We start from the raw sequence: 25206 nt of genomic DNA, 5'->3' as shown, positions 1-25206 counted from the left end.
AAGTTTCGTGTAGCACAATCCTAGTAGGACTTCTACTTCTCCATGCAGAGTCCTCCTAGGATTCATACTCTTGAAAGATAATATTTATCCTTCAACACCCCCCTCACTGCTCAAACCAAGTGAGATGGTTTTTACCATGGCCGAACTACTACATGGCCGAAATAATACTGGCTATGCTGAGCCGCGGAGTAGGCCGAACTATCCTTAGTTCGGTTCTTTCTTTTCTACTCCCTATCTCGGTTCTTTCATGTACAAACCATGGCATGTTTAGACCGAGCTACCGAGTAGCAAGGTTTTGACTGTTCTAACCACAATACGTCATGACCGGACTAACTTTGAGACCGGCCTAACTCCAAGTTGCTTCCGGACCGGAGTAACTTTACAATTCTTGGGCCGGAGTAACTTTATCTCTCTTGGGCCGGAGTAATTTTTCGGCCTTTTTACCCAGTCCTTCGTACTTTGGGCCATAAAGTCCATCTCATAGCTCGGCCCTATTTTCACCAAAATTACCCTCTCAAATGGTATTTCAATTATTTTATCAAATTGGTATCAAATAAAGAGAGTCATACTTTTTTTTTATCCAATCAAAAGAGCGTTTAACATTTCATCAACTTTTACAAGTGACTGTTGATAAACGACAAGATGAATGATCGTCCGATCAACTGGATGGATAACCGAATTAAAAAAGATTTGATAAAAATTTACATTAAGTTCCAAACAACCAATCAAATTTAATAAAACAATCGGAACACATCATATCAAATGAAAATGCTCTAAGGTATTAAAATATAGGAAAATGTTTGATGGCCACAAATTATGTGGCTTAAATAGTCCGAAAATGCCAAAATGACGTCGTTTTGTCATTTTCAGAGTTATTTTGTATCCAAAATAACGTCATTTTGATATTTTCAGACCATTTGAGTCACAGAATTTGTGTCGCCAATCATTGCCCTAAAATGTATGTCTCATTAAATTAATTTATTCGCTATATTTATTGATGCTCAAATTTGGCCATTTTTTTATTATTGTTTAATTAACACAATTTAATCCGTAACAAAAAATAATAAAATTGAACAGTCTAATCCACTCAGGAAATGCCACGTGTGATGAACCCGTGCGGTGGCCCCACAAGTTTAAGGAGACGTTGGTGTTCGTATTACGAATGGCATGGAAAAGATAAATGCACGGGGTCGGTGACCGGTTCAACTGTGAAGGATGGAATCTTTGCCTTACGACCGTTGGATTCGCGAGGGGATTCGCGACGATTTGCGGACAGGTGGCGATCGTACAAAATACCAAAAAGCCGAGTCACCCACAAAACGACAAAACAAGTACAGTACCTAAAAGCGATTAAAGGCCAAAAGAAGTGAGAGAGGGCATGATGACCTGTGGTTAGAGATTTTTTAACTCTGGTTAAGTCAACTAACCCCTTATTACGTGGCACTTGAAAGTGACAGCCAATTATATAGTTAACGGTTGATTGACGGTGTTAAACGCCGTTATGTGTCACTATCAGGGGTTAAAATTTGACTTGGGGTTGAGGTTTGACCCTTAACCCGGGTTAGGAGTATGAAGACTCAATTTAAATCGCCGATTTGGGAAGGATGAGTGTTTGTAGCTGTGTGGACAATGTCGATAATACCCTCACACAATTGTGACATTCACACTCTTATGAATATTTTGTGCTACTTTCTATAGTTGAGTTTGTGTTAATATTGTTAAAAGAAAAATATAAACACATGTAAAAACAAATTTTTTTTTGGTCTTTTTTATTTATGCAACATAGATTATAAATACGAATTTTATTAATGAGTATTCTAAAGATATTAACTAACATATTTTTATATTTTTTACGAGTAAATAGAATTTTGTAATGTTTTGAATTTATTTATGCATAAAGTGATTTTTTTATTATGTCTAAAAGTGATGCTAATTACAATTCAATTTGACTATGATCAATAACTCAAGTTTTTTTCTTTTTTTTTTTTTCAAGTTAGATGATTGAAAATAAAAATACATTTGATACTTTACGAAAAGTGTGTAGAATGAAATTTCCCTTGATGTAATGTGTTGTTTTGAACTTCTTTTGAGTAAGTGAATTGCATGTGTTATAAATTTAACAAACGAAACATGTGTTGAGAAGACTTTGGATCATAGTTCATATATATGACTAAAATACGTGGATTGTATGAAAAATAATTATAAAGCATCATGTTAATGTCAAGTTTTGTTCTTTGTATAATTGTGATACCTTTCTTGAAATAATTAATCTCTTAAAGACTTTATAAAAGCATCCACATTTACACTTTTATTTTTTTTTATGACAATTATTCTATTTACATATATCATACACAACAGTCACAGTTATACAATTGATGGAGTCAATTCCGAATTCTACTTTGATGATTTCGTACATCAAATAGAACATATACATGAAAAAATTTAAATTAATCAAATATCAATAGTCCTTTTATCAAACTACATTTATGTTTAAAAAGATGAATGGTAAATGTGATTTTAATAATAAACTGAATACAAATGTAATTTGATGAAAGGACTATGATGCCTGATCAATTTAATTTTTTTTTGCAAGTATTCAGATTATTGAAGTAGGACCGGAGTGGGCCTAATCAGCTGCACAATAGGCACCTCAATCCCCAAGTAATTTGATAACATAATAGAACACAATTCTCCTATATATAATGAGACTAATTAAATATAAGGATCCCAACCCAAGTGAAAAAGTTATATTTAATTATGTGATTGAGGATTTAAAATTTTTATTCTTGTAATGGTAACAAATTCAAGCACATGTCAAATATGTAATAAAACATTTTGTAGCTACAGTTAAAAAATGGTACTTTTCACTAACACAATTTGCTAGTAATTTATCCTCACATTATCCACAGTAGTGTTTCGATTAATTTAATACAAGTAAGTAAGCACACAAGATTCACATGAATGAATATATGAATTTAAAAACATTGTCGCCTTCAATCTTAATAATCACTATAATTATTATTATTGAACTTCTTTTAAGACACCGGTAAAGAAATGAACATGGCATGTGCTGTGGACAAAAGTAGGTTTAGAGAGACCCCATCAATCTTAAAAAAAAGATAAATTACAGACACATTTCTTAAATTTACTTAAATTACAAATTACCTTTTGTGATTTTAAAAATTATATTACACCCTCTAAAATTTTTAATTTCATAATAAATAGGTTTTTTTATTAATAAATCATCAAATTAATTAACTGTATTTAATAATGTTAAAATTTTATTCAATTAATAATTCGGATAATTTTGTTATTGTATAGGTGAATAGTTAGAAATTTCACTTTTTCAATTAATTCTGTTAAACAAAGAATTCTGACAGGGAAATATTTGTAATTTTCTAAGTCACAGGGATAATTTGTATTATAAGCAAACTTCAGGGGGTGCATTGCCAATTTACCATTAAAAAAAACAAAAAAACAAAGAGTGTTGTTATGTATTTATCATATTTGAAAAAATAATAATGAATTTTGTGTATAAGATGTGAAAACAATAATAAAATCTATCATATGACATATATCATTATTCCAAAACAAAAGTAGAAAAAATATGAGAGTTAAAAAATATGAGATGAGAAATAAATAAGTAAAATAAAAAATTAAATATAATATTTAAATATTTTATTTTTATTATATTTCCGAAGAGTAAATTACAATTACATACATATAAATATATTTAATAAAAATACTTGGAATGAGAAGAGGAGATGAAAACCTGTCTACACTAATTTTCTCATTAAGCTTGTGGCCCGATAGCTCCGACTCATTACAACTATGATGTCTAGTTGGTTTTAATTCTTGCCATTTGCATCATCATTTTCTATTATATATTTGATGTTCTTCTTGATATTAATTTTTTTTTTTTTTTAAGTGAGAGGGGTGTTGGTTTCATTTGGAGATTACAAGAAAATTAGAAAATAAAACAGATAATAAGAAACATCAGTGTTAGATCCATTTTCTACAATATCATTATTATATGTGCCGATTTTAGTATTGTTCAGTACTTAGGCCTTGTTTGAGAACAGATTTTTTTAGCCACTTTTTGATTTTTTGATTAAAATGTGATATAAAAAAAATTAGAATATGTTTGGGATGACTTTTTAACTTTTAGAAAAAGATGTGTAAAAAGTAGAGAGAAAATGAAATCTTTAACTTTTTTGTATGAATTATTAATTTTTTAATTTTTTTAATAATCTTTTAACTTTTTAACTAAAATGGATACTTGCCAAACAAAACCTACTGGTACATAGTAGCATTGAATGTGATTTAATTTTGCAGTGAAGATACTCAAAAGTGACCATATTAGGTGTACCTGCAATTAAAAGAGCCCAACACTCAAACTTGTCAAAATTTATCCTTTTTTTTTTTTTTTTTTTTAAGTAACTCTAAATTCATTTTTGTCAAACAAAGTATGGAAGAAAATTTCATTTTTGTTTTTATACTTTGCCCTGATTTCCAATTAGATCTCAGATTTTGAATAATTTTAATTTTATCTTCAAAATTTTTGAAATCGTATAATTTTTATTCCTATAGTTATTATTTGAAACAGAAAACGTTAAAAAAAATTATATTTTGATATCAAATTTCAAAAGAAATATGCAAACTCACCATTTCTTACCCAACCCACCCTCTTTCCTCACCATCACTTTAAGCTATTCTATCTCCTTTGTCATAATTTTGTTTCGTTTTATTTTTACGTCGTTAGATTCACTTCACGACCTAAATTTCATATCACCGCTCACACGTATCGTTCTTCCTCTTTCTGCATACCGTTGAAACTCTAAAAAAAAAAAAAACTTTTCTTCTCGTTTTTTACTTTTTCTTGAGTCATCTTCCAGACTTCATATCTTTTTCGATTCTTGGTGGTTCTACTTCATTCTTTCGCTATTATCTTCACCTCACTTTCTATTTCGTCCTACACTGCCTCACTTTCTCATTTCATTGTGTGATGGACGGTTTCGGTATGCTGAAAGTTGTCTAAAAATTAACTTCGAAAATTTTGAAACATTCATCTTTTGTTTCTTTCTCTTTCATATTCCTTATTCTTCTTCTTCTTTACTTATAACATGACATGGAGTATGGTTCTAAGTGGGAGCGGAGCTAGTGATGGTGGTGGTGGCAATCCGACTATGATGGCAGAGCTCACGGTGATGGTGATCGTGGAGCTTGATGGTAGTGGTAATAGAACTTGGTTGTGAAAAGGGTTTGGTATTGAAAGGTGGTGGTGATGGTGATGGTAATGCTCATGGTGGCGGTAATAAAGTTTGGTGGTTGTGTACTTGGTGGTTTGGGTGGTGATGTTGGTAAAATTGATAAAGGTGATGAAGAGATGATATGTTTATATATATATATATATATATATATTGAGTGAGTGAATTTGGGTTTGGGAGAAGTTGGGTTGGATAATTGAGTGATTGTGGTGGTGATGGTTGGTGGTGGTAGCAGCGCTTGCAAGGGCGGAGGAGAGGGAAAAATTGGATAAAGATGAGAGATGGTGAGTTTGGGTAGGAAATGGTTGGTTTTCATATTTCTTTTGAAATTTGAGGTCAAAATATAATTTTTTTTTAACGTTTTTTGTTTCAAATGCAATGGTAAGGGTAAAAATGACACGATTTCAAAAATTTTAGAGGTAAAATTGAAATTATTTAAAATTTGAGAATATAATTAAAAATCGAGACAAAGTATAAAGGTAAACTTGAAATTTTCTAAAAATATTGTAAAAAGCATTATTAGCTTATTACATTTTAAAAAAATAAAAAATTATTAAAGAAATGGCTTCTCTCTTTAATGGTGATTTGACTGGAGAGAGTTTTGGTGAATTAGGGTTTATTTTAGTGATTTAAATAATTCATTTTGTAGATTGTTTGAGAAATTAATTCACGAAAAAAAATTAGATTGATCAGATATCAATAATTGTATATTTAGATTATATTTGTGTTATAAAAATTCAACAAAAAACATGATTTTTTAGAATATATGTTTTTTTCATAAAAATAAATGTAATTTGATTATCTAGTTCCTATGTTTGATCAATATTCACCCAAAAAAATGTTTGATCAATTTATATAGGGTAATGTTAGGGATATCAAATTTTCTACCAAATAAATGACCAAATGTCTCAAATGGGTGTGGGGTCCGCAATTTTGTGAACCTCACAGTCATGTGAGACATTTGGTCATTTATTTGATAGAAAATTTGGAACTTCTAACATTTTTCATTTATATTTTGTATAAACATTTTTCACATTCAAAATAACTTTTATATAGATCACGTCATGGTTTAAATTGGCGAGGAGAAACGGCGATCAAATCGGCCTCGTTAACTCAGTCAAAACTAACCATGGTTAGGGAGCAGTGGACGTTAAGTGAGTCAGGTTTTCATCATTCAATAAATAAAAACTTTCACAGTGAGAGTCACAAACAGGAGAGGGGTGGCCCACAAGGGTCAGAGAGGGGGTCAGCTTTGTCGTTTTGTGATGAATCATCACCTCAAAAAGAGTAAAGCTGGAACTGAAAGGATTCCCATTTTTTTTTTCCAAAAATAAACCATTTTAGTAATCATAGTTATACATATATATATATATATATATATATATATATGCCCAACTTGTACATACATATATACATACATGTAGTATACTAACATATATATATATATAACAAAAATTAAAAATATAAAAATAAAAGTGCGCAAAAGACACAAAATATGAGAGATAAAAAAAACTAGACCTTATGGGCATGTTTGATTGGGTGGATTAGAGCATGGGATTGGGATTATTAATCCGTGGGCCCAATTATCCTATATTTGTGTTAATATTTTGATTTAGGATTATTAATCCAATGGATAATTAATCCAACAAATTTGTAGGATTATTAGTAATGGGGTAGGGGTGAGGTTATTATTAATCCAATTGGATAATGAATACCACACTAATTTAATAGGATTATTAATACTTCACTATTAATCTTGTGAATCAAACATGACCTATATGTGAATAGAAAATATTACAACAATGATTCATCCCACTAAAAACATCACCACTAATAGCACTAATGCATTAAAAAAGTAAAAAAAAAAAAAAATACAACTCCAAGACCAAAACATCACATCATTAATGACGGAACCCACTGCCACCTAATTAGTGGGAGCACTAATTAGTACTCCCAAGCATTTTTCAAAATATTATTTACACACAAAATCTGTATACAAAATGTGCAGAAACTCTCATAGACGGGTAGGTTCCATTTGTGTCTGTGTGTCCTATCTTCATGTGAGATCTTTTGTGTATTTTGTGCACAAATTTTTACATTTGTATCATATTTGTGTCTCATTATATAAAATCTCATGTGTTCTTAGTTGACGTTATAATGCAATTTAAATAACACTTTAGTATTTGAATTTGTTTAAAAAATAAAATTATAAATATATATTTATTATGAGAACTTTTTAATCATTTTGTCCATAAATATGGTAAATAACTTTGATTTTTGTATAAAACATATATTAAAATATATTAAATATTTTAATATTTTTTTTAGCTAACACCATATTAAAGTTTTTAATTAAGGGTTGACTTGATAATTATCTTTTTACTTTACTTTTCTAAATTATTTTACTTTTAACACACCTCGTAATTGAGAGAGAAGACTATTTGATTAAGGGTTGATTTGATAATTATCTTTTTAATAAATCTTGTATGTTAAATTTGTTAATGAAAATACATTTGATAAATGTTACAAAAGTAGTTGTGGGAAAAATTAGTTTTTTTCACTTAGCTAAATAAGCCATTGCTAAAATAAAATTTAAAAAATAAATACAAATAAGTAGTCTTTACACACACACTGTGAAAACCCATCTTTTAATTATTCTTTAAAGAATTAATTAATTTTGTCCACAGTCTATCTGAATTATATATTAGTGTAAAAGTTAGTTTTAAATCGACTCAATTCAATCACTAACAAGACATTATTAAGAATAATAATTTTGTGGGTGTTCAATATTTGTTGTTTATAAATTATTTTAATTAGGATTCAATATAATAACTATTCTTACTAAATACCTTAGTTAAAAATCTTAGTGTGTCAATTTTCAGAAACCCACACAAAAAAATAAAAATAAATAAATAAATAAAATAAAATAATAAAAAAATAATAATAATACAAACAAACAAACAAACCGTGGGCAAACAACCCACAGCTCCTACTAAACCCACCATCCTTTATAAAATTTAGGGAAGAACTTATAAAAATTAGAGAAAGTTTGCTCTTAGAAATTGGAGAAAGGGAATGAAATGTTTTTGAGAAAATAAAATAATGGAAAGAATGAGAGGGAGAGAGAGATGTCTTCAATTTATATATATGCATGCAAGCCTTCCTTGTGCATGCAAGCATTCGATGGGAAAAAAAAAAAAAAAGAAGAGAGAAATCCCCAAAGCAACCAAGCTTAATGATAGGAGAGGAAGAAGAGTAGGAGATTAAGGAAGCCAAAATTCTCAACCATTTTGTCACCCTATTACTAGGTAAGAAAACTCTCTCAATTCTCTCATTTTTTTTACATAATTGAAATTTTCAGATTGTGTACATATGATACATTGTCTAAATTGTGTTGAAGATAATCTATGTTGAATCTGCCAGCATGTTGCCCGAATTTTTAGACAATTTTATACTCAAAATTTCGAGATGATTTCTTCTACAAAATTGTTGATAATGATGTCTAATTTATCCAGAAATTTTTGGAAATAATTTTTGATCTTTCTACGAATTTATACAAATTTTTAACTAAATCTGAAACTATGTTGAGAAATCCGTCTTGAATCTGCCAGCATGTTACCCGAATTTTTAGAAAATTTTATACTTAGAATTTCGAGATGATTTCTTCTAAAAAGTTGTTGATAATGATGTCTAGTTTATCCAGAAATTTTTGGAAACAATTTTTGACCCCTCTACGAATTTATACAAATTTTTAACTAAATCTGAAACTGTGTTGAGAAATCTGTCTTGAATCTGCCAGCATGTTATCCGAATTTTTAGACAATTTTATACTCAGAATTTCGAGATGATTTCTTCCACAAAGTTGTTGATAATGATGTCTAGTTTATCCAGAAATTTTTGGAAACAATTTTCGAGCTTTCTACGAATTTATACAAATTTCTAACTAAATCTGAAACTGTGAGACAGATTTTACCATGTATTTGAAAATTTATTTAAAATTCTATACTAAGCCAAATCTGGTAATTTCTAACTAGAAGATGAAATTTGAGAAGTCTAGTTTCATAATAAATTTTTAGATTATGGGTTTGATCTATAAATTTAAACATGGAATTAATGTAAGGAAATGTGACAAATCTGTGTCATAAACACCCTTGGAATTTGTTTAGAATTATTTATAAGTTATTTTTGGAAAAAGCTTTCTGAAAAATAACCATAACATGTTTATTGAGTATCCTGTAGATTGATATGAATTTTAGAGTTGTATAAGTAATGTATTTATAATTTTAATTGCAAGATATATACTCTGAAAATTTTTCTGGACAGAATAAAATCACCACTTTAATATTATGCTAGTCTAATTTTGTAAATCAAAAATTTGTGCATGTGTGTGTTTAGGGTTTAATTCTTGTATCTAAGTTATTATTTCATACCATGGTTTAAATAAATTGTTTATTTAAATTCTGTACTTTTATTTAGTATTGTGTGACACATGCAATATTTTATGATTGAGAATTTTAATGAGTTGGTATAACATTATTGGTGATTAAAAATTTGGAATTATTTGTGATTAATATCAAAATTAACTGAAATGATTAACGGCATATACAAAGTTAACAAATGACGGTTAATACCAGTTGTTCGGGGTGAGTCTTGGTTTAAAGACTTTACGGAATTAAGGGCTGACGATTAACACCGGTTGTTTAGGATGAGCCCTGGTTTTTGAGAATTCTCACGTAAATTGTGTTGCGAAACTCTAAGATGGCACGGGACTTATTTGAACCCTTTTCGGTATTCGGTTTTGGAATAAGGGTGGATGTGCAGGTGGCACACAGGGAGGTTGCTTACCCCTGGCAGACCGTTTCCTTGGGGCAGACCACGAATGCCACTACTTGGGTATATAACTCCGGACGTGGGCATCCCTGATAGTTACGGTTGGTAACACTTAAATATTTGACCAAGGGAGGGTTGCAAATTAACCGTTGCCATGGTTAGTGGTTGGTAAGTTAAATCTCTTTGGTGAGATTTCGAGTGTCACCTAATTTATTAAAATTACTGAAACTATTGTAATGGTTGTAATTTATGTGTATAATTATATTGTTATCTCATGTTTAGAATATTATTATTTGTCTCTTAAAAAGAATGGTAGGTTGGTTACGTTTTCTTACTGTGTTGCAAAACTCATGACATATATTTTGTTGTCCTGGCGTTTCATGCCAGATTATGTTGAAAAAGGGACTGAGACTGAAATTGGAGCTGCTGCCAATATCGAACCTTGGCTGACTTAGAGTCAAGATTTTGTCAGAATAAAATCCTATTATCCCTTGTATTAGGATTAAATTATGTTGTGACGTTGTGTGTGAACTCGTAGTTTTATTTTGTCGTTGGACTTTGGCTTTGTAAGAACTTAAAAGTTCTTAACTAGTAGTTAAAATTTTATCTAGCAAGTTATTTTTATTTAAAATCTTATGACGTTTCAAAAAAAAAATTTTGGGGCGCCACACACACACATACACACACACACACATATATATATATATATATAAATATATTGTCTTTTAAAAGGCCAAAAAAAAAGGATAATTATTGGGTATTTTGAAAATATAATCACAAGAGATTTTATGATGAAAAATATTAAGAATTCTAAATGTTTTATCAAATATTTTATATGAGTGTCAGACTCACATCATGTGAGTTTTATATAAGTCTCACACTCACGTGAGATATTTGATAAAATATTTGAAATTTTTAACATTACTTATATTATGATTGGTTTAAAAAATGAAATATTATGATTTTATATTGGATAATGTTAGGGATGCTAAATTTTTTACTAAATATGGATCTCACACTCATACCTTTCGTCATTTATTTGGTATAAAATTTAGGATTTATAATATTTTTCTTGTATATTAGATGATTGTATAATATGAAAGAAGATAATAAATGATTATTAGTAAATGAATATGGACATGTATCTAATAATTTTCCAGAAAGGGTATACTGTATACGGTATACAATACGTGTGAGAGAGAGAGAAAGAGCAGTAAAAGAGAAGCTCCCTCACTCACTGCTTCTCTGATTTTGATGCATGTAAGCAGGAGAGGTGAAACGATTACTGAACGAGTTTTACACACACATTCACACCGCAGAGAGAGAGAGAGAGAGAGAGGAGGGTCTTGTCTTGTCTAGACATCTATATTTTTTACTGCATTTGGGTATTCTTCTCTCTATCAGCTCTGTGAAGTTTTCAGAGGAGAAAACCAGGTGGGCATTCCCATCGCTCTCTCTCTCTCTCTCTCTCTCTCTCTCCAAGATTTCATTCCTTATTCCCACTGAACCCTATGATATGCATTCCTCATCAAGTTCTTTTCTTGGGTTTTCTTGGAACTGAGAGTAAGATTTGATATATATCAAGCTTAGTTTTCTCACTCTTCCTTTTCTTGTTCATCTTTTTATGTGCATCCATTGAGTTTTCCCTATCTGGGTATCTTCTCTGAAATCTTGATCATCTGATGTTAAATATCAGTGAAGGTTGATAATATCTATGTCTGAATATGTATTTATATATGTATAGAGAGAGATGATCAAGATCAAGGGGTTTTCTCATTTGGGATTTGGGGTTTTATAAAAAAAATAAAGTCCAAATGCAACTATATATATGATCAAGATTCAAGATGATCTTCAGAAATTTTTGTCTGCATTTGCAACTTTTGTGTGTGGAGTCTGTTCATCACTTTACTTTTATGCACTTGATTATGAAATTAATTAATTCTGTTTCTTGTTGGTGGTTGGGGTTTTTCGGATTTACAACTACTGTGAATAGTTCTGATATTATCTTGAATTCATGCAAGCTCCACAGGATCTTTATTTTTATTTATTTGAATCATCAGAAACATTTCTCATCTGGGCTGATCATTGTTCAATTGAAAGCAATTTATTTCTGGATTTAAATGTGTTGTTTTATAAATTATCTTTTTTATGATCTAGATGTTACTATTCCTTTGTCCAATTCATCTCATGGGTCTGATGTTCTTGTACAGTTCTTTGTCTTCACATGTCCATTGATTAACACATTCATACATTATTCAACTTGGAACATTGATTTTTGTTTTTGTTTTTGTTTTTGTTTTTTTAAAACACTGTTAATTTTGTTTCAGATAAAGGGCTTTTAGTGCTTTGAGAATGCTGAGGAAGAGGACCAGATCACATCAGAAAGATCAACACATGGGACACCTAATGTGTGATGCTGCTGCTATACCTGAGTCTTGTTTTCAATCTGATGTTTTGGGGCAAAAACAAAAACTCAAAAACAATTCTTTTTTCAATGTCCCTGGTTTGTTTGTTGGGTTTAGCCCTAAGGCTTCAGAATCCGATTCAGTTAGAAGCCCTACTTCTCCATTGGATTTTAGGGTTTTATCAACTCTAGCAAACCCCTCTAGGTCCCCAAGATTGTCCCATGAGGGACATCACAAGAGCTGGGATTGCAGGAAAGTAGGCCTAAGCATTATAGATTCGCTTGATGACGACCCAAAACAAACGGAAAAAATTCTCCGATCATCGAATAGCAAGAACATTCTTTTTGGACCCCAGATGAGGATTAAAACCCCAAATTTTCATACCCGGATTGATTCTTTTGAGGCTTCCAAGTCACTGCCAAAGAACTATGGAGTTTTTCCTCATACCCAGATGATTAAACCATCCAATCTTCAAATGGGTAACTCCAATGTTCTGTTTGGTATTGGAGAAACAGCATTTGAACCCGAACCATTTGGAAAATTTTTGTCTTGTTCACTGGATTCTGGAAGGTCTGGGGGGTCACATCTAGCCAGTTTAATGAACAGGAGTAGCGATTCAAGTACTGGGAATTTTGGTTCTGGAAATGGAACAAACCCAGTGAGTTCACTTAAAAATTTAGGCGATTCATCGGCTACAAAGTTGAATCCAACCCCTATTTCCATATCCTCTTCCCATGATTTTATTGGGTCCCTCTCGGCAAGTGAAATCGAGCTGTCTGAGGATTATACTTGTGTAAAAACATATGGTCCCAACCCCAAAACAACTCATATTTTTGGTGATTGCATTTTGGAATGTCACGACAATGATTTAACCAATTTATCTAAGAACAAAGAACAGAAGATTCAATTGCCTCCGCCAATGTCAATTCAATGCTCGGGAATCCCCGATCCGTACCCCTCCAGTGACTTTTTGAGCTTCTGCTACTCTTGCAAGAAGAAGCTGGAGGGAGAAGATATTTACATGTACAGGTTCGCGACAAACCACTCAAAAAATTCTGTGTTTTATATGCTGTTGTGATAGGATTTGGTGTTGGTAGTCCGGGTTTTTTATTGTTTTCGATTTCTTGCAGAGGTGAGAAAGCGTTTTGCAGTTGGAATTGCCGTTCAGAGGAGATTTTGATTGAGGAGGCAATGGAAAACTCTTCCAAGTCAAGCACGAGCGAGGAATTTCCCGAAACCAAACTGTTCATTGCGACATAAAAGGATAAGCCGTGGTTGCTTTATCCCCTAGCCGCTAAGCCCATGATTGATGAGATCATCTCCCGAAAGGTAAAAACCACTTGATCATCTGTTTTACCAAGAGCTGTTTTATGTGCATCTGTTATCAGTCAGCCATGGATGATCATTGTGTACATTGTTCCTTTCGCTGATTGTGTTTCATCGTTCATGGTCTTAGCGGGTATTGGGTTGTGACTGGCTAGTTTTGTTTTGTTTTTCATAGTCCTGACATGGATATATAAAACTTCTTAATATCGAAAAAGGTTGAAGCCAAATCTCTATGGCTCCCCTGATTTCTTTCTAAGATGGAGTTTTTTGACTGATGAAATATAAATCTCCTTTATATACAAGAATCATTTGCCTGTTTAATTTCTTGACGATGGTCTTGGAAATGAATTGTTAAGCAGTGTTTGTTGTTATGTTATTACTTTTTTTTCGCCTCGGGAATCAAAATTGAAACTGATGGAATTGCTTCTCTTTCTGAGAATTGGATAATAGTTATTGCAGGGGCTGTTTAGGAGTCCTTTTATCAAAATCTAGATTCCCACTATGGTGAAGAAGATGATGATAATTCCTTAATTTTCTTTTGTCTGATCTTTCTACCTTAAAGTGATTTTATGCAGATGTTGGGTTTGAAAATTTCACAGAAAGAAATTTAATTTTTTTTTCCATGCTTTATTTATTTATTTATCAAACTCATCAAAAGCATGCTAAAAACTTTTTTGTCAATATACATTTTGAACACTAGTCCACCAAAGCATTGCTCATAAACTTGTTGGATATTTTGAGTTGACCATGTAATCATAATTGGATTTGATACAGTTTATTAAAGGGTTTTTTTTTTTTTTTAAGGTCCCTGGTATTATGATTTTATAGCATAAAGGACACTCAATATTTTCATAATATCTAAGGTCTCTCAATATCAATCTAGAGAAAATTCGATCCAGAGAATTTCTCTGGACACATTATAGAGAAAATTTCAAATTTCTTTAAGTTTTTGTGAATTTCTCTATACTAGAAGGAAATTTTTACTGACTTTTTGTGAATTTCTCTGAATTGGAAGGTAATTTCTCTAGACTGAGAGAATCTCTAGGGCAACTTATCAAATCAATAGAACAACAGATTCAACTCTACCTATTTTGTCATAGAGAAAATCTCAACAGAGAAATTCTTAAGAATTTCTCTGGATTTTTTAGAGAAATTTTAATTTTGAAAATTTCTCTAACCTTTCCCTGACCTTCCTACTCTCCAGAGAAAAATTTCTCTGGCCTTCCCTCTCTCCAGAGAAATTTCCCCTTCTATTTACACAATAATCACAGATACAAACCAGAGAAATTTAGTCAATCCAGAGAAATTTACTCAAATTCAGAGAAAATTGCTCTTCGACCCAGAGAAATTCACTGAAATTTAGAGAAAATCCCAAGAAAATTTTAAACAACCGGACTGAGAGTCCACCATGAGACAAATATAGATGAACAGCATTTTCGGATTTATCAGAACACTAGAGATTTATATCATGTAATACAAAACAAAGAACAAAAAATCTTAAAGATTGTTCTTCTATCATTTTTCAAAGTTCAAACAAGCAACAAAAACTGCTTTATGATAAATTCATCCAATATAATTCATGTCGTATGTGTAAATTAAACTAAAAATACATGATAGAGAGGGAGAGGAGAGAGGCAAAAACAACATTAAGCAAATGTAATTCACTTTCACTCAAACCAGATACACATATATATATATATGCCTAACTATTTTGGCGATCGAGGGTGGCGGAGGCGAACTCGAGCATGAGTGAACCATCGGCAGAACTGTGTGTTCGGTGGAGGTCCGATTTGGTGATGACGGGGTTGATCTGAAGGGAGAGGTGTTGGCAGCGGTGCTGATGGCAGCAACAGTAGAGGAGACGGCAACTGCAACAGAGGTGAAGTGATGAGATCGGGAAGAGAGAGAGAGAGAGAGGGGAGATAGAGAGAGATAGTGGCGGGATTGGAATAACAAAGGCAAATAAGCTTAAGAAGAGAAACAACAATGAACGGGGCTGAATTGGAAGAGAGAGTGATATCGAAGAAGGTTGAGTTTGGGGATTTGGAGGAGTGGAAGAGAGCAGCGAGAGAGACACACACAGAGCGTGAGATATATACTAAATTTCTCTGTGATAGATGGGAGAGACCTTAGACATCAAAAAATAATATTGTGGATCTCTTCCATTACTAAAAATGAAAGAGGGACTTTAGACTAATTTTTCCTAAGATAAAAGTAACTTAAGTTAATTATTTAAAAACTAGAAGAGTGTTTTTAATTTTTGGTTTTATTTTAAAAATCTTTGTCAAAATGTTTAGTTCAAATCCTGCCTATAATTTATAAGATAAAAACAACCTAAATTATTTAAAAACTCGAAGAGTATTTTTAATTTTTAGTTTATGAGTTTTTATTTTTTATTGGAATAAAACTCCACGCTAAACAGGAATTTGGACATGATTTGAATTCCTAACAAAATCAAACTTGTAAATAACATTTAGACGTGAAATTTATTATTCTCTGTTTTAAAATTTTTATAATTTAACATAACCTTGTTTTCTTTATTTTGTTTTTTTTTTTTTTTTTTTTTTTTTGGCGGGGGGGGGGGGGGGGGGGAACTAAATGAATATAGAAGTGGTGGGCAGCAATTTGTTGGAATATTTTTTTTGAATAAATTACACTCTTTTTGAATAACATTTAGTCGCTTTTTTCAGTTTGGCCTTTCAAGTATATTTTTTTCTAACTTTGATCATTCATGTTAAAAAAAAAAATTCATTTAACTTTTAAAATTAATTTTTATTAAAAATTAAACAAAAAATAATACATTATTAATTACGTGACATAAAATATTTTATTATATATTATTTATATTTTTAATAAAAATTTAAATTTTAATATAATAATATATTTTATATATTTTGTAACAATTATTGTGAATTTTTTATTTAATTTTAAATAGAAATTAAATTTAAGAGTAAAATGAGAAAAATTTAAAACAAAAAAAATAAATTTAAAGGATTAAAATTTAAAAAACTAGCTAAAACATAAAAGAGACAGTAATTTTTCTTCCATTTTCTTTTCTTTTTTTTTCTCTTTTTTTTTTTTTTTTGAGGCTCTGCGAGCTAACACATGCATAGCACACGTGGAGATCCAAACGCAGTTAGTTTATTGAAGAAAATTGAGGAGGTAAATTACCAGCAAATAATATCTAAATTGCACGGAGAAAATAAAAATTTCTCCTAACAAGTTTTCCACAGAACTAACATGCAAATGATAAAGAGAGGGAGATCTGGAACTGATGGAGAAAAGAAATATATTCCACTAAAATTGATTAGGTAAAAAGAGTCTAATATGCTTGGAAAAAAATATGAAAAATACAAAATGGAAATAGATGGATGCAAGAATATCTACTAAACAAGCGGTGGTACTAGGACGAGTCACTCAGTCTTTCATGAATGAGGTGAACCCCAAAGTGAACAGCATCGCCGAGCGATCAATTGTGTTTGTGTTAACCATTCCAATTCAAATTTCTCTTATTTGGCGTGTGTTATAAGACTTGCAGTTGGGGCATTTCTGAGCTACTATGTGGAACTGCACTTCTGATTTGGTTCCACAGTCATTACAGAGGATCCGGACCTGTAAACACCAAATTCACATTAGTAAATCTCCTCCTGCAAAATATCCAATGAATTTTGAGAGAGAGAGAGAGATTGACCATCTTGTTTTGGTAAGGTTTGGGCATGGGTGTAGCCGCAATCTCCATGTCAAATTTCTCCCATACCTTCGACATATCACAGACTGACTTGGAGCAGATAGGACATGCATACCTATTCCATAACCAAGTAAATTAATATATACAAAAAAAAAATATTCCTCAAAACCATTTACCCGAGAATTAATTCTCTAGACCCTCACCGATAATGTTCATGCATATCCTTTAAGCAGCTCTCGTGAATAGTATGCCCACAGGGCATGACGGTTACATCATTTCTCGACTCAAATAGATACTGCAGAAACCGCTTTTGATTAGCATGTGCTTGTGGACATGTACTAAAACATAAAACACTGAAATCATTGGAGTATAGGAAGAACCAAAGCAAATATGGATAATGTCAAATACCTCAAAGCAAACAGGGCAGTCATTATGCATTGCTCCTTCAACACAGGGATGGCTATTCTTCAAAAGAACCGAGTAGCAGCATCCTAAAAGGTATGTCCACAATATAATTAGCACAAACAATTAAAATATACTAACATAAATGTAATCAAAACACCTATATGACATATAACCAATACAGGAAAGAACAGAGACATACGGCATTTATTGCAATGGAAGAAATTCTCCCGCCCGCCAATTCTGCAACAAAAGCAAGAGAATTAAATATGTATGTCACTTTAGGCACTTACTCTTGAGTGTTAAGGACAATCTTTTAACTATTTACATTCTTGCACTAATGGGAAATTGACCTCCAACATTAATCCTAATCTTAAGGAGACACCCTTGTTAAATTTGATCATTTGCACAATGTCGATTGCTTTCCTTCTAAAAAAGACCCACTAACTTGAAATTTTGTGCATAGACACCAAGCACTTAACTTCACCCTCGTTTCACATCCATGAGTTTGTAACTATTCTCGTTACTTTAAACAAGATATCAAACACAGATGCTAAAAACATATGTTAAACTGAGACAAGGAATGATTCATACCTGCATATACCACAGCCATTGCAATGATATTGTTTCTTTGACGTCTGCAAAATGACAAAATAAAATGGTTAGATCAGCACACATCGTCCACTCAAAAGTAAAAAGCATCATGTGCTTCAGCAATGAGGTAGTCCCTGTATGTGTGTGTGTGTTGAAGAGTTTATCCCAATGACATTCCATTTTAGCCTCCATTTTTTCACTGTTCAACTCTATTCAAGATATCAATAGTGGCGTCATAGTTATCAGGCTTTCCTATACAAGTTCCCTCTCACATAAAGCAAATAAGGACATCCATAAGAGAAGAAAAATCCACTCACATCATCATCAAACAGCTTGCAAGTTTCACAGAAGTATCTTCCCATACACACACCACAGTTGATACAAAATTGCTGAACCTGGTTATAGCAGCACCAAAAAAAAAAAAAAACAGAACAAGGTCAGAGATTTGCAATTTTTAATCAATAAAATGCAAACAGACATCAATAATTAGACAATTAATTTTAAAAATAATAATGAAAAAACTATTTTTAACAAGTCTCAATCTATTCAGTTTTTTTTTTTTTTTTTTTTAATTTTAAAAATAAAAAATAAAAAATTCAAGTCTCAATCCAAAAGAAAACCCAGTTTTTTTTTTTGGGGATCAAAGGCATCCTTTACAAAACCAGTTAACTAACAGGTCTATATGATGTTCCTGGTTTAGAAATCAGGGCCCAATTTTATGCTTGTGATGAGGACAAAATGCAAATAAACCCAATGAGTAATGACTCACCTCTTGTTCAGTGTCACATAGAGAACATATGACCTGAAAAAGAAAAGTTAAATATCAGTAATTATTTGGAGACAGACAAAGAAATGCATGGATCCGGAAAGAGGAGAAAAAGCAGCTGTACAAGGGTCTACCTGTTGGACTCGATGCCGTGGAATGTCATGTCTATGCTTTTGATCAATATTGATACTGTTCTGCAAACCAATATATACATATGTCAACAGATTCCAGAAATGTTCTGAAGGATTATATTAAAAAGCAACAAAGAGACAAAACTATACATTATAGCACACCACAATGTTCTGAACCCAATTAGGTACATTATTGGTAATGAAGAACCCAAATGCTAACATATGCAAGAAAAGATACAAGAAAATGATTATAATTCCAAGTCAAGATGGCTGATGACTGAATTCGTCTATTTGGCAATCAGACATGGCCAAGCTAACTGATCCTAAGTATATCCATAGGTATATAAGCATCATATCGAGCTAGGATAATTGATCAAATATTAGAACCAAAGTTGCGTAACTAATTGACATTTTATTCAGTTTTTCGTACTTCTATCTTATTGTTCATAAATTTATAGCTTATAATGAATGTGTCTTCCATAGATTATATAAGCACAATTACCATTTGTCATAAACTCCAGTTCCTTATATGTGTACAGTGACTACTATGTGGCTGTCCTTGTCAATTGTTTCTACAAGAGAGAAACATATAAACAAACAAAACAAACTTATGTATGAAATTAGTATGAACAAACCTTTGCCTCGTTATGACAATGACGACAATCAAAAATCTCATTGCAACATGGAGCTCTAATGCGGCATCTTCGTCGGTAATGAGAACACCTGTCAAAGTAAGCACAAAATATTATTTTTCTCAAAAAAATTATAAGGAACCTGTATTAAAGACAAGAAGAAAACGGATAAGAACCATACCCATACTGCATGCATCCTTTATCCAGCAGTTCTGTGCTGCTGCTGGTTTTTGCATCGCATGTTGGTTCAGTTGGCACACACTCTCCATAAGAATGCTGAGAACAAAAATCAGCCGCTTCCATGTTTTGCTCTTCACTGGTCATGTGTTGGAGGTTTTTGGGCACAAATTTTAGAGCTTCAGAACTATCGACTGCTACGCCCGCTGGTTAATCTTTTGAATGAATATTAAAGACTACCTAGCAGCTGGTTATGAGCCTAAAGCACCTGCATTTGGGAACAAGTTAGGCAAAAATTCTAAAACCTATAAAGGCATATCTAGTCGCCCATCCAAGCAGAAAAACACTTCAAAGTCTTCAGCTGGGCATAGTAACCATTGGATGATCGATTCTTCAAGAAGATGATCAAACGCATCTAAATTGGACAACACCAATGGACAACACCAATGGACGCCCCAACCTATGGTAAAAGCAATAGATCACAACATCAAATGTGTTCTAAAAGTGATAACAAATTCAGGGGAAAAAGTGCGAGATATTGCAGAGATGAGTTAAGTTGATTGTCCATAAAGGACAAGCCTACCTCGATCTGCGATTCTGCACCATGTCTTCTTCAATAGGTGAAACTTACCCAAAACAACTTCTATTATCATCCAGCCTCCATGGGCTTCTCTTCAATCAGAAGATTCTAGCTCATTTCAACGTTAATCGTCTCTTGTTATCTAACTGTTTGGGTTGCTTTGTAGAAGCCACAACATAGCCTGCTTGGCTGAAAGTAAAGACATCCGACGAGATCTAGATTCCCCACTTTTACAAGATGAATTCTTTGGCAAGATTAGTGGAGTTTGTCTTTAGTAGCATGGATTTCAATTGCTGTTTCAAGTGATTTCACTATTTTCAAGGAGATCGGAACATAAAGGGAATGGGGAGCTTTGAGAAAATATGCCATTGTGAATTCTAGAATTCCAGTGCCTATTCAAAGACTGGTAATCCACAAGCACATGGTCCATACTTAGCTTCCGTTTGGAAAATGAGTTGGCTTTTTGGCTTTTTAGTTTTTTTTTTGACTATTTTAGCCTAGGGCTAAAAAACCTAGTTTAGGAAGAGCTTTTGGCTTTTTTAGCCTTTTTTTTAGAGAAATAATGTAATGATTATGGGTTGGATGTGATGTTTTGTCTTATTGAGCTAAAATAGACTATTTTGTCTTATATGACTATTTTAGCCCAAATCTTGCTTCCCAAACGGAGGCTTAACAAGGTTAAAATGATCTATGGCCTGAGCAGCTGGTAGACAAAAGGAAAGAGACTGTACTTTGAGAAGTGGAAGGGAAAACCATGTGAAAGAAAGAATCGGATTATTGCAATTTAGCTCCTTGAGTAATTTGACACAGTTTAATGAACCAAAGTTTAACGAACATATATCTTCACCAGCACCTAAGTGGACACCACTACTGAACTGACAGCATAAACCTAAGTCTACTTGATCAATCAAGGACCCTAAGCATCCTGCACACTGAATCCAGATGCAGCGTGCATTTCATATCCTTTAGAAATATAGAAGAGTTATTAAAAGAATGAAATAAACAAGTTACTATCGTTCAATCTGATAAGAATTCCATTAAGTCCCTGTTTATGTTGACACTACAGTTCTATCAGGGTTGAGCTTCAAAGAATTTACCCGACTCAATGACAACATGATTAAATGCTAATGAACAATTGCACTTAATGCAAAAAAGATTTGCCCCAACTAAAGTTTGGAAGAAGATATTTCAATTGTTCCCCCTTCAAACAATGGAACATCTATCAAATATTTTTTTGTTCTTTCTCCAACACGATAATATTGGCACCCAACTTGAACAATAACTATTGGCACTCAATACCAAGCAATAATAGCATCCCGTGTCCAGCATTCAAGCTGGTAAAACTTCAAGTACAATTGTTTCATCCACTAAAGTTTGGAAGAAGATTTTTCATTTTCCCCCCTTAAGTACAATTGTTTCCTAATACTACAAGGAACCAAAGACCTGTAGAACCCAATGGAATATAGTCCAACACAACAACAGTGGCACCCAACTTGAACAATAGCATCCAAACCAGTACAACACAAAATTCATGTAAAATATCAAATCAGGTATTGATTGAACGCATCCCCCTAGAATCTAACAATAATCTAATAAACACAAAACAAGAAAGCTAGACAAATAATTGTGCTTAAACAGAGACAGCAACCCTAGTAGTACTAGTTCATGCTAGTTCATGCTAGTAGACATCAAACAAATGTGAGATTAACAGCAGCAACCAAAAAAAAATAAATCATCATAAGTGATAACTCTATGAAGTCGAGCTACGCATGCATAGAGATGCAGACAAAATTGCGAATTGCCAATCTAGGAACACACACAGCAAAGAGAGGAAATCCCAACAATACATCTGGTCCTGTGAAAAAAACTTGAAAATCAAAATAAAATGCCTGAAAAAACCCAAAAATCAGAAATTTCTACACGCATTCAATTATCTCCTCTCAGTCCCTAAGAAAGCCAAATCAAATGCAACACGATACCAAGCTCGGTTGATGAAAAACCATAAGAAAAGAAAACAATAATCTCTTTTTCCCGAGCTCTCTCGGTAGCCCAACAGTCCCTAATTTCATCACTCAAAACTAATAATCCAGAGTTTTGGCGAGATCATTACCTAAATTCAACAAAATAATATACAAATCAAAGAAGAAAACAAGGTAAAGTTGAGAGATTTATATATAATTCACAAATAACGAACTTTCGATTTTCTTCGCCGATTGATAGAAATGTCAGGATCGAAATTCTCCGACTCGACCGTCGATCCTCTCTGCGCGTCTATTTTTCTTTAGAGAGAGAGAGTTGTGATTGTTTTAGAGAGAGAAAGGTGGGAGCTGAGGGGTTTCGAATCGAAGGTTTTTATAGCCCACGCGAAAGCCTCTGCTTTCGAGAGGCTTCGAAGACGGTGACTTCTCAAACCGACAATGAAAGCTGGCCGTTGATTTCTCTATTCAAATCTGACTGATTACGCATCCTGATTTTACTTAAATACCCTCCAACCGCGTAAAAAATCTCCAAAATAGGATTTGTTTGGAGTGTGAGTTGATTTTTTGATTTTTAGGTTTTTAGTTATTTTAGTTTTGGATTAAAAAAATTTGTTTGAGATATTTTTTTGACTTATTAATTTTTGTGAAAAAAAAATATAATGATTATAAATTAGATTTGATATTTTATTTTATTAAATTAAAAAATTTATTTTATTATTTTCTTAGGGTTAAAATAACCAAAAAGCCCGAATTTTTTCTTAACACTAATGAGAGATTGCAATTATACCCTACGTACACTGGTTGGTTTGGGATGTTCTAAAAAAATGTATTTTTTGACTTATTGACTTATATGAGTTGGGTTTGGATTGGGTTTGATGTGATGTGTTAGAGAGGTGATGTGATTTAAATAAAATGATGTAACTTAAATAGAATAGTGATTTTTTGACTTTTTGTATTATTTAATAGATGCCAAACTTAATGCTGCACTCTCTGATTGCATGAGGACCACTCCTTAGTTTGACAAGAAAAATTTATCCGCTCAAAAAATTTAATAAATGATGTGATATTATTATTATTATTATAAATAAATAAATTTATTTTTAATAATATTTTATTTTAAAATCAAATTCACAATGAATTACATTATTATATATTAAAAAAAATTGTATAACATTATTCAATTGAAAAAATTGTTTTCTTTATTTTTTAAGAAAAATGCTAGCAATAGCACCAATTGTACTAATTAGGAATGTGAGAATGGGTTGATTCGAAAAGTAGATTAAAAGTTAATTTTTCTATTTTTTTTAAAAAAAATTATAAAAAATAATAAAGAGATGTTAAAAGTAAAAACAATTAGTAATTTTAACCTCTTGCCGAAAAAGGCCAAAAGTGTAAAAACATTATAAACTGTTTTGAGATTAATAAAAACTACTATATTTAATAAATTTTTGGTGATGAACGAGTCATTTTTTTGTGCCCTAGAAACATTTGCTAGTACTATCCTTACAATAAATTTTGATATCTACGTTTTAAAAATGAATGATATATATGGATGGTCTGAAAAGGTATTTAAAAATTAATTTTTTAATTTTTTATCTTTTTATATGTAAAAATATAAGAGGTGATATGACTAAAAATAAGTTAAAAATTAAAAGCTAACTTTTAATCAGCTTTCCAAATTATCCCATATTTTAAAATATTTATGATTATTTTTTTTAAACAAACTTGATAAAATAAAAATATTATAATTATTAAAGTTATTTAAATTTTTTATATATAATATTTATTAAAAAATTTATAAAATAAATAATTCAAATTATTAAAAAAAAATTTGACGGTGAGCGTACGGCCCTCAAGTTACGGCCAACTCTTTTTGTTTTTATTTTATTTTAAACGAATCAGAGAGTGGAATAGAGCGAGATCACCGAGGATGAGTTTATCCTTACGGACCATCTAAACTTTGTGGAGAAATGGACAGTTGAGATCTGAGGGGGACGTGCGCGTTGTGATGAGGTGGACATCGTTCATATCTATTGCAGGTCTTTGGTACGAAAAATAGAATCAGGATCTCTCCTTGATCTTTCTGTTTGCCTCTCTATTTGTTGGCTTAATGGAATCACTTTTGGACTTAATTTTAATAATTTAAATTATTTATATTTTAAAATTTGTTAAGTATATTATATTTATAAAAAATTAAATTAATCAGATATTAGAAACTATTTATTCAGATTATCGAATTAAAAATTATTTTCTTAAAAAAATTAATAAATAATTTTTCAAACACATATTTTCTGACATCTGATCAACTTAATTTTTTTACAGATATCATATACTCAATAAATTTTGAAATGTAAAACAGTTCAAATCATCAAAATTAAACTCAAAAGTAGACCTAATGATCCGGTAAGTAAAAAGACAAGGAGATAAAT

The 25206-nt window shown here is 31.7% G+C and overlaps 2 protein-coding genes across 7 annotated transcripts; one reads left to right on the top strand and one right to left on the bottom strand.

The window, feature by feature from the left end:
- The first annotated feature begins 11255 nt into the window (after nucleotides 1–11255).
- On the top strand, nucleotides 11256–14152 carry LOC114306804 (FCS-Like Zinc finger 10). 3 transcript variants are annotated; one of them, XM_028252116.2, is made up of 3 exons: nucleotides 11256–11531; nucleotides 12425–13531; nucleotides 13633–14152. In XM_028252116.2, the coding sequence occupies exons 2-3, from the start codon at nucleotides 12450–12452 to the stop codon at nucleotides 13760–13762; spliced, it is 1212 nt and encodes a 403-aa protein (XP_028107917.2). In that variant the 5' UTR covers nucleotides 11256–11531; nucleotides 12425–12449; the 3' UTR covers nucleotides 13763–14152. The 3 variants fall into 3 exon arrangements, with proteins under 3 accessions (XP_028107917.2, XP_028107910.2, XP_082759590.1); XM_028252109.2 differs by having other exon boundaries at nucleotides 11311–11660; XM_082903464.1 differs by having other exon boundaries at nucleotides 11506–11751.
- A 2948-nt stretch (nucleotides 14153–17100) lies between these two features.
- Nucleotides 17101–23250, bottom strand: LOC114306817 (putative E3 ubiquitin-protein ligase RZFP34). Of its 4 annotated transcripts, none has more exons than XM_028252145.2 (12): nucleotides 20802–23250; nucleotides 20223–20678; nucleotides 20045–20132; nucleotides 19413–19472; nucleotides 19282–19314; nucleotides 18830–18907; nucleotides 18513–18556; nucleotides 18121–18161; nucleotides 17925–18007; nucleotides 17720–17811; nucleotides 17520–17631; nucleotides 17101–17440 (listed from the first exon to the last, which is right to left on the bottom strand). In XM_028252145.2, the coding sequence occupies exons 2-12, from the start codon at nucleotides 20363–20365 to the stop codon at nucleotides 17327–17329; spliced, it is 888 nt and encodes a 295-aa protein (XP_028107946.1). In that variant the 5' UTR covers nucleotides 20366–20678; nucleotides 20802–23250; the 3' UTR covers nucleotides 17101–17326. The 4 variants fall into 4 exon arrangements, with proteins under 4 accessions (XP_028107946.1, XP_082759588.1, XP_028107956.1 ...); XM_082903462.1 differs by having other exon boundaries at nucleotides 19413–19467; XM_028252155.2 differs by having other exon boundaries at nucleotides 20223–20486; nucleotides 22993–23250.
- Between the last annotated feature and the right edge of the window lie 1956 nt (nucleotides 23251–25206).

Source organism: Camellia sinensis, chromosome 13 (assembly GCF_055761805.1).
Source record: "Camellia sinensis isolate YWXY chromosome 13, ASM5576180v1, whole genome shotgun sequence".
In the NCBI taxonomy this organism is placed as follows: domain Eukaryota; kingdom Viridiplantae; phylum Streptophyta; class Magnoliopsida; order Ericales; family Theaceae; genus Camellia; species Camellia sinensis.
The sequence above is the reverse complement of the archived record's forward strand: the minus strand, read 5'-3'. Positions and strand labels throughout refer to the sequence as shown.

Bases quoted from the DNA above. Each gene is read 5' to 3' on its own strand.
- LOC114306804 (XM_028252116.2), top strand. From the start codon at position 12,450: ATGCTGAGGAAGAGGACCAGATCACATCAGAAAGATCAACACATGGGA. The intron at 13,532-13,632 runs GTTCGCGACAAA...GATTTCTTGCAG, and splicing joins GAAGATATTTACATGTACAG to AGGTGAGAAAGCGTTTTGCA.
- LOC114306817 (XM_028252145.2), bottom strand. From the start codon at position 20,365: ATGACCAGTGAAGAGCAAAACATGGAAGCGGCTGATTTTTGTTCTCAG. The intron at 18,008-18,120 runs GTATGTCTCTGT...CATACCTTTTAG, and splicing joins CTTCCATTGCAATAAATGCC to GATGCTGCTACTCGGTTCTT. The intron at 17,632-17,719 runs GTGAGGGTCTAG...GTTATGGAATAG, and splicing joins GATATGCATGAACATTATCG to GTATGCATGTCCTATCTGCT.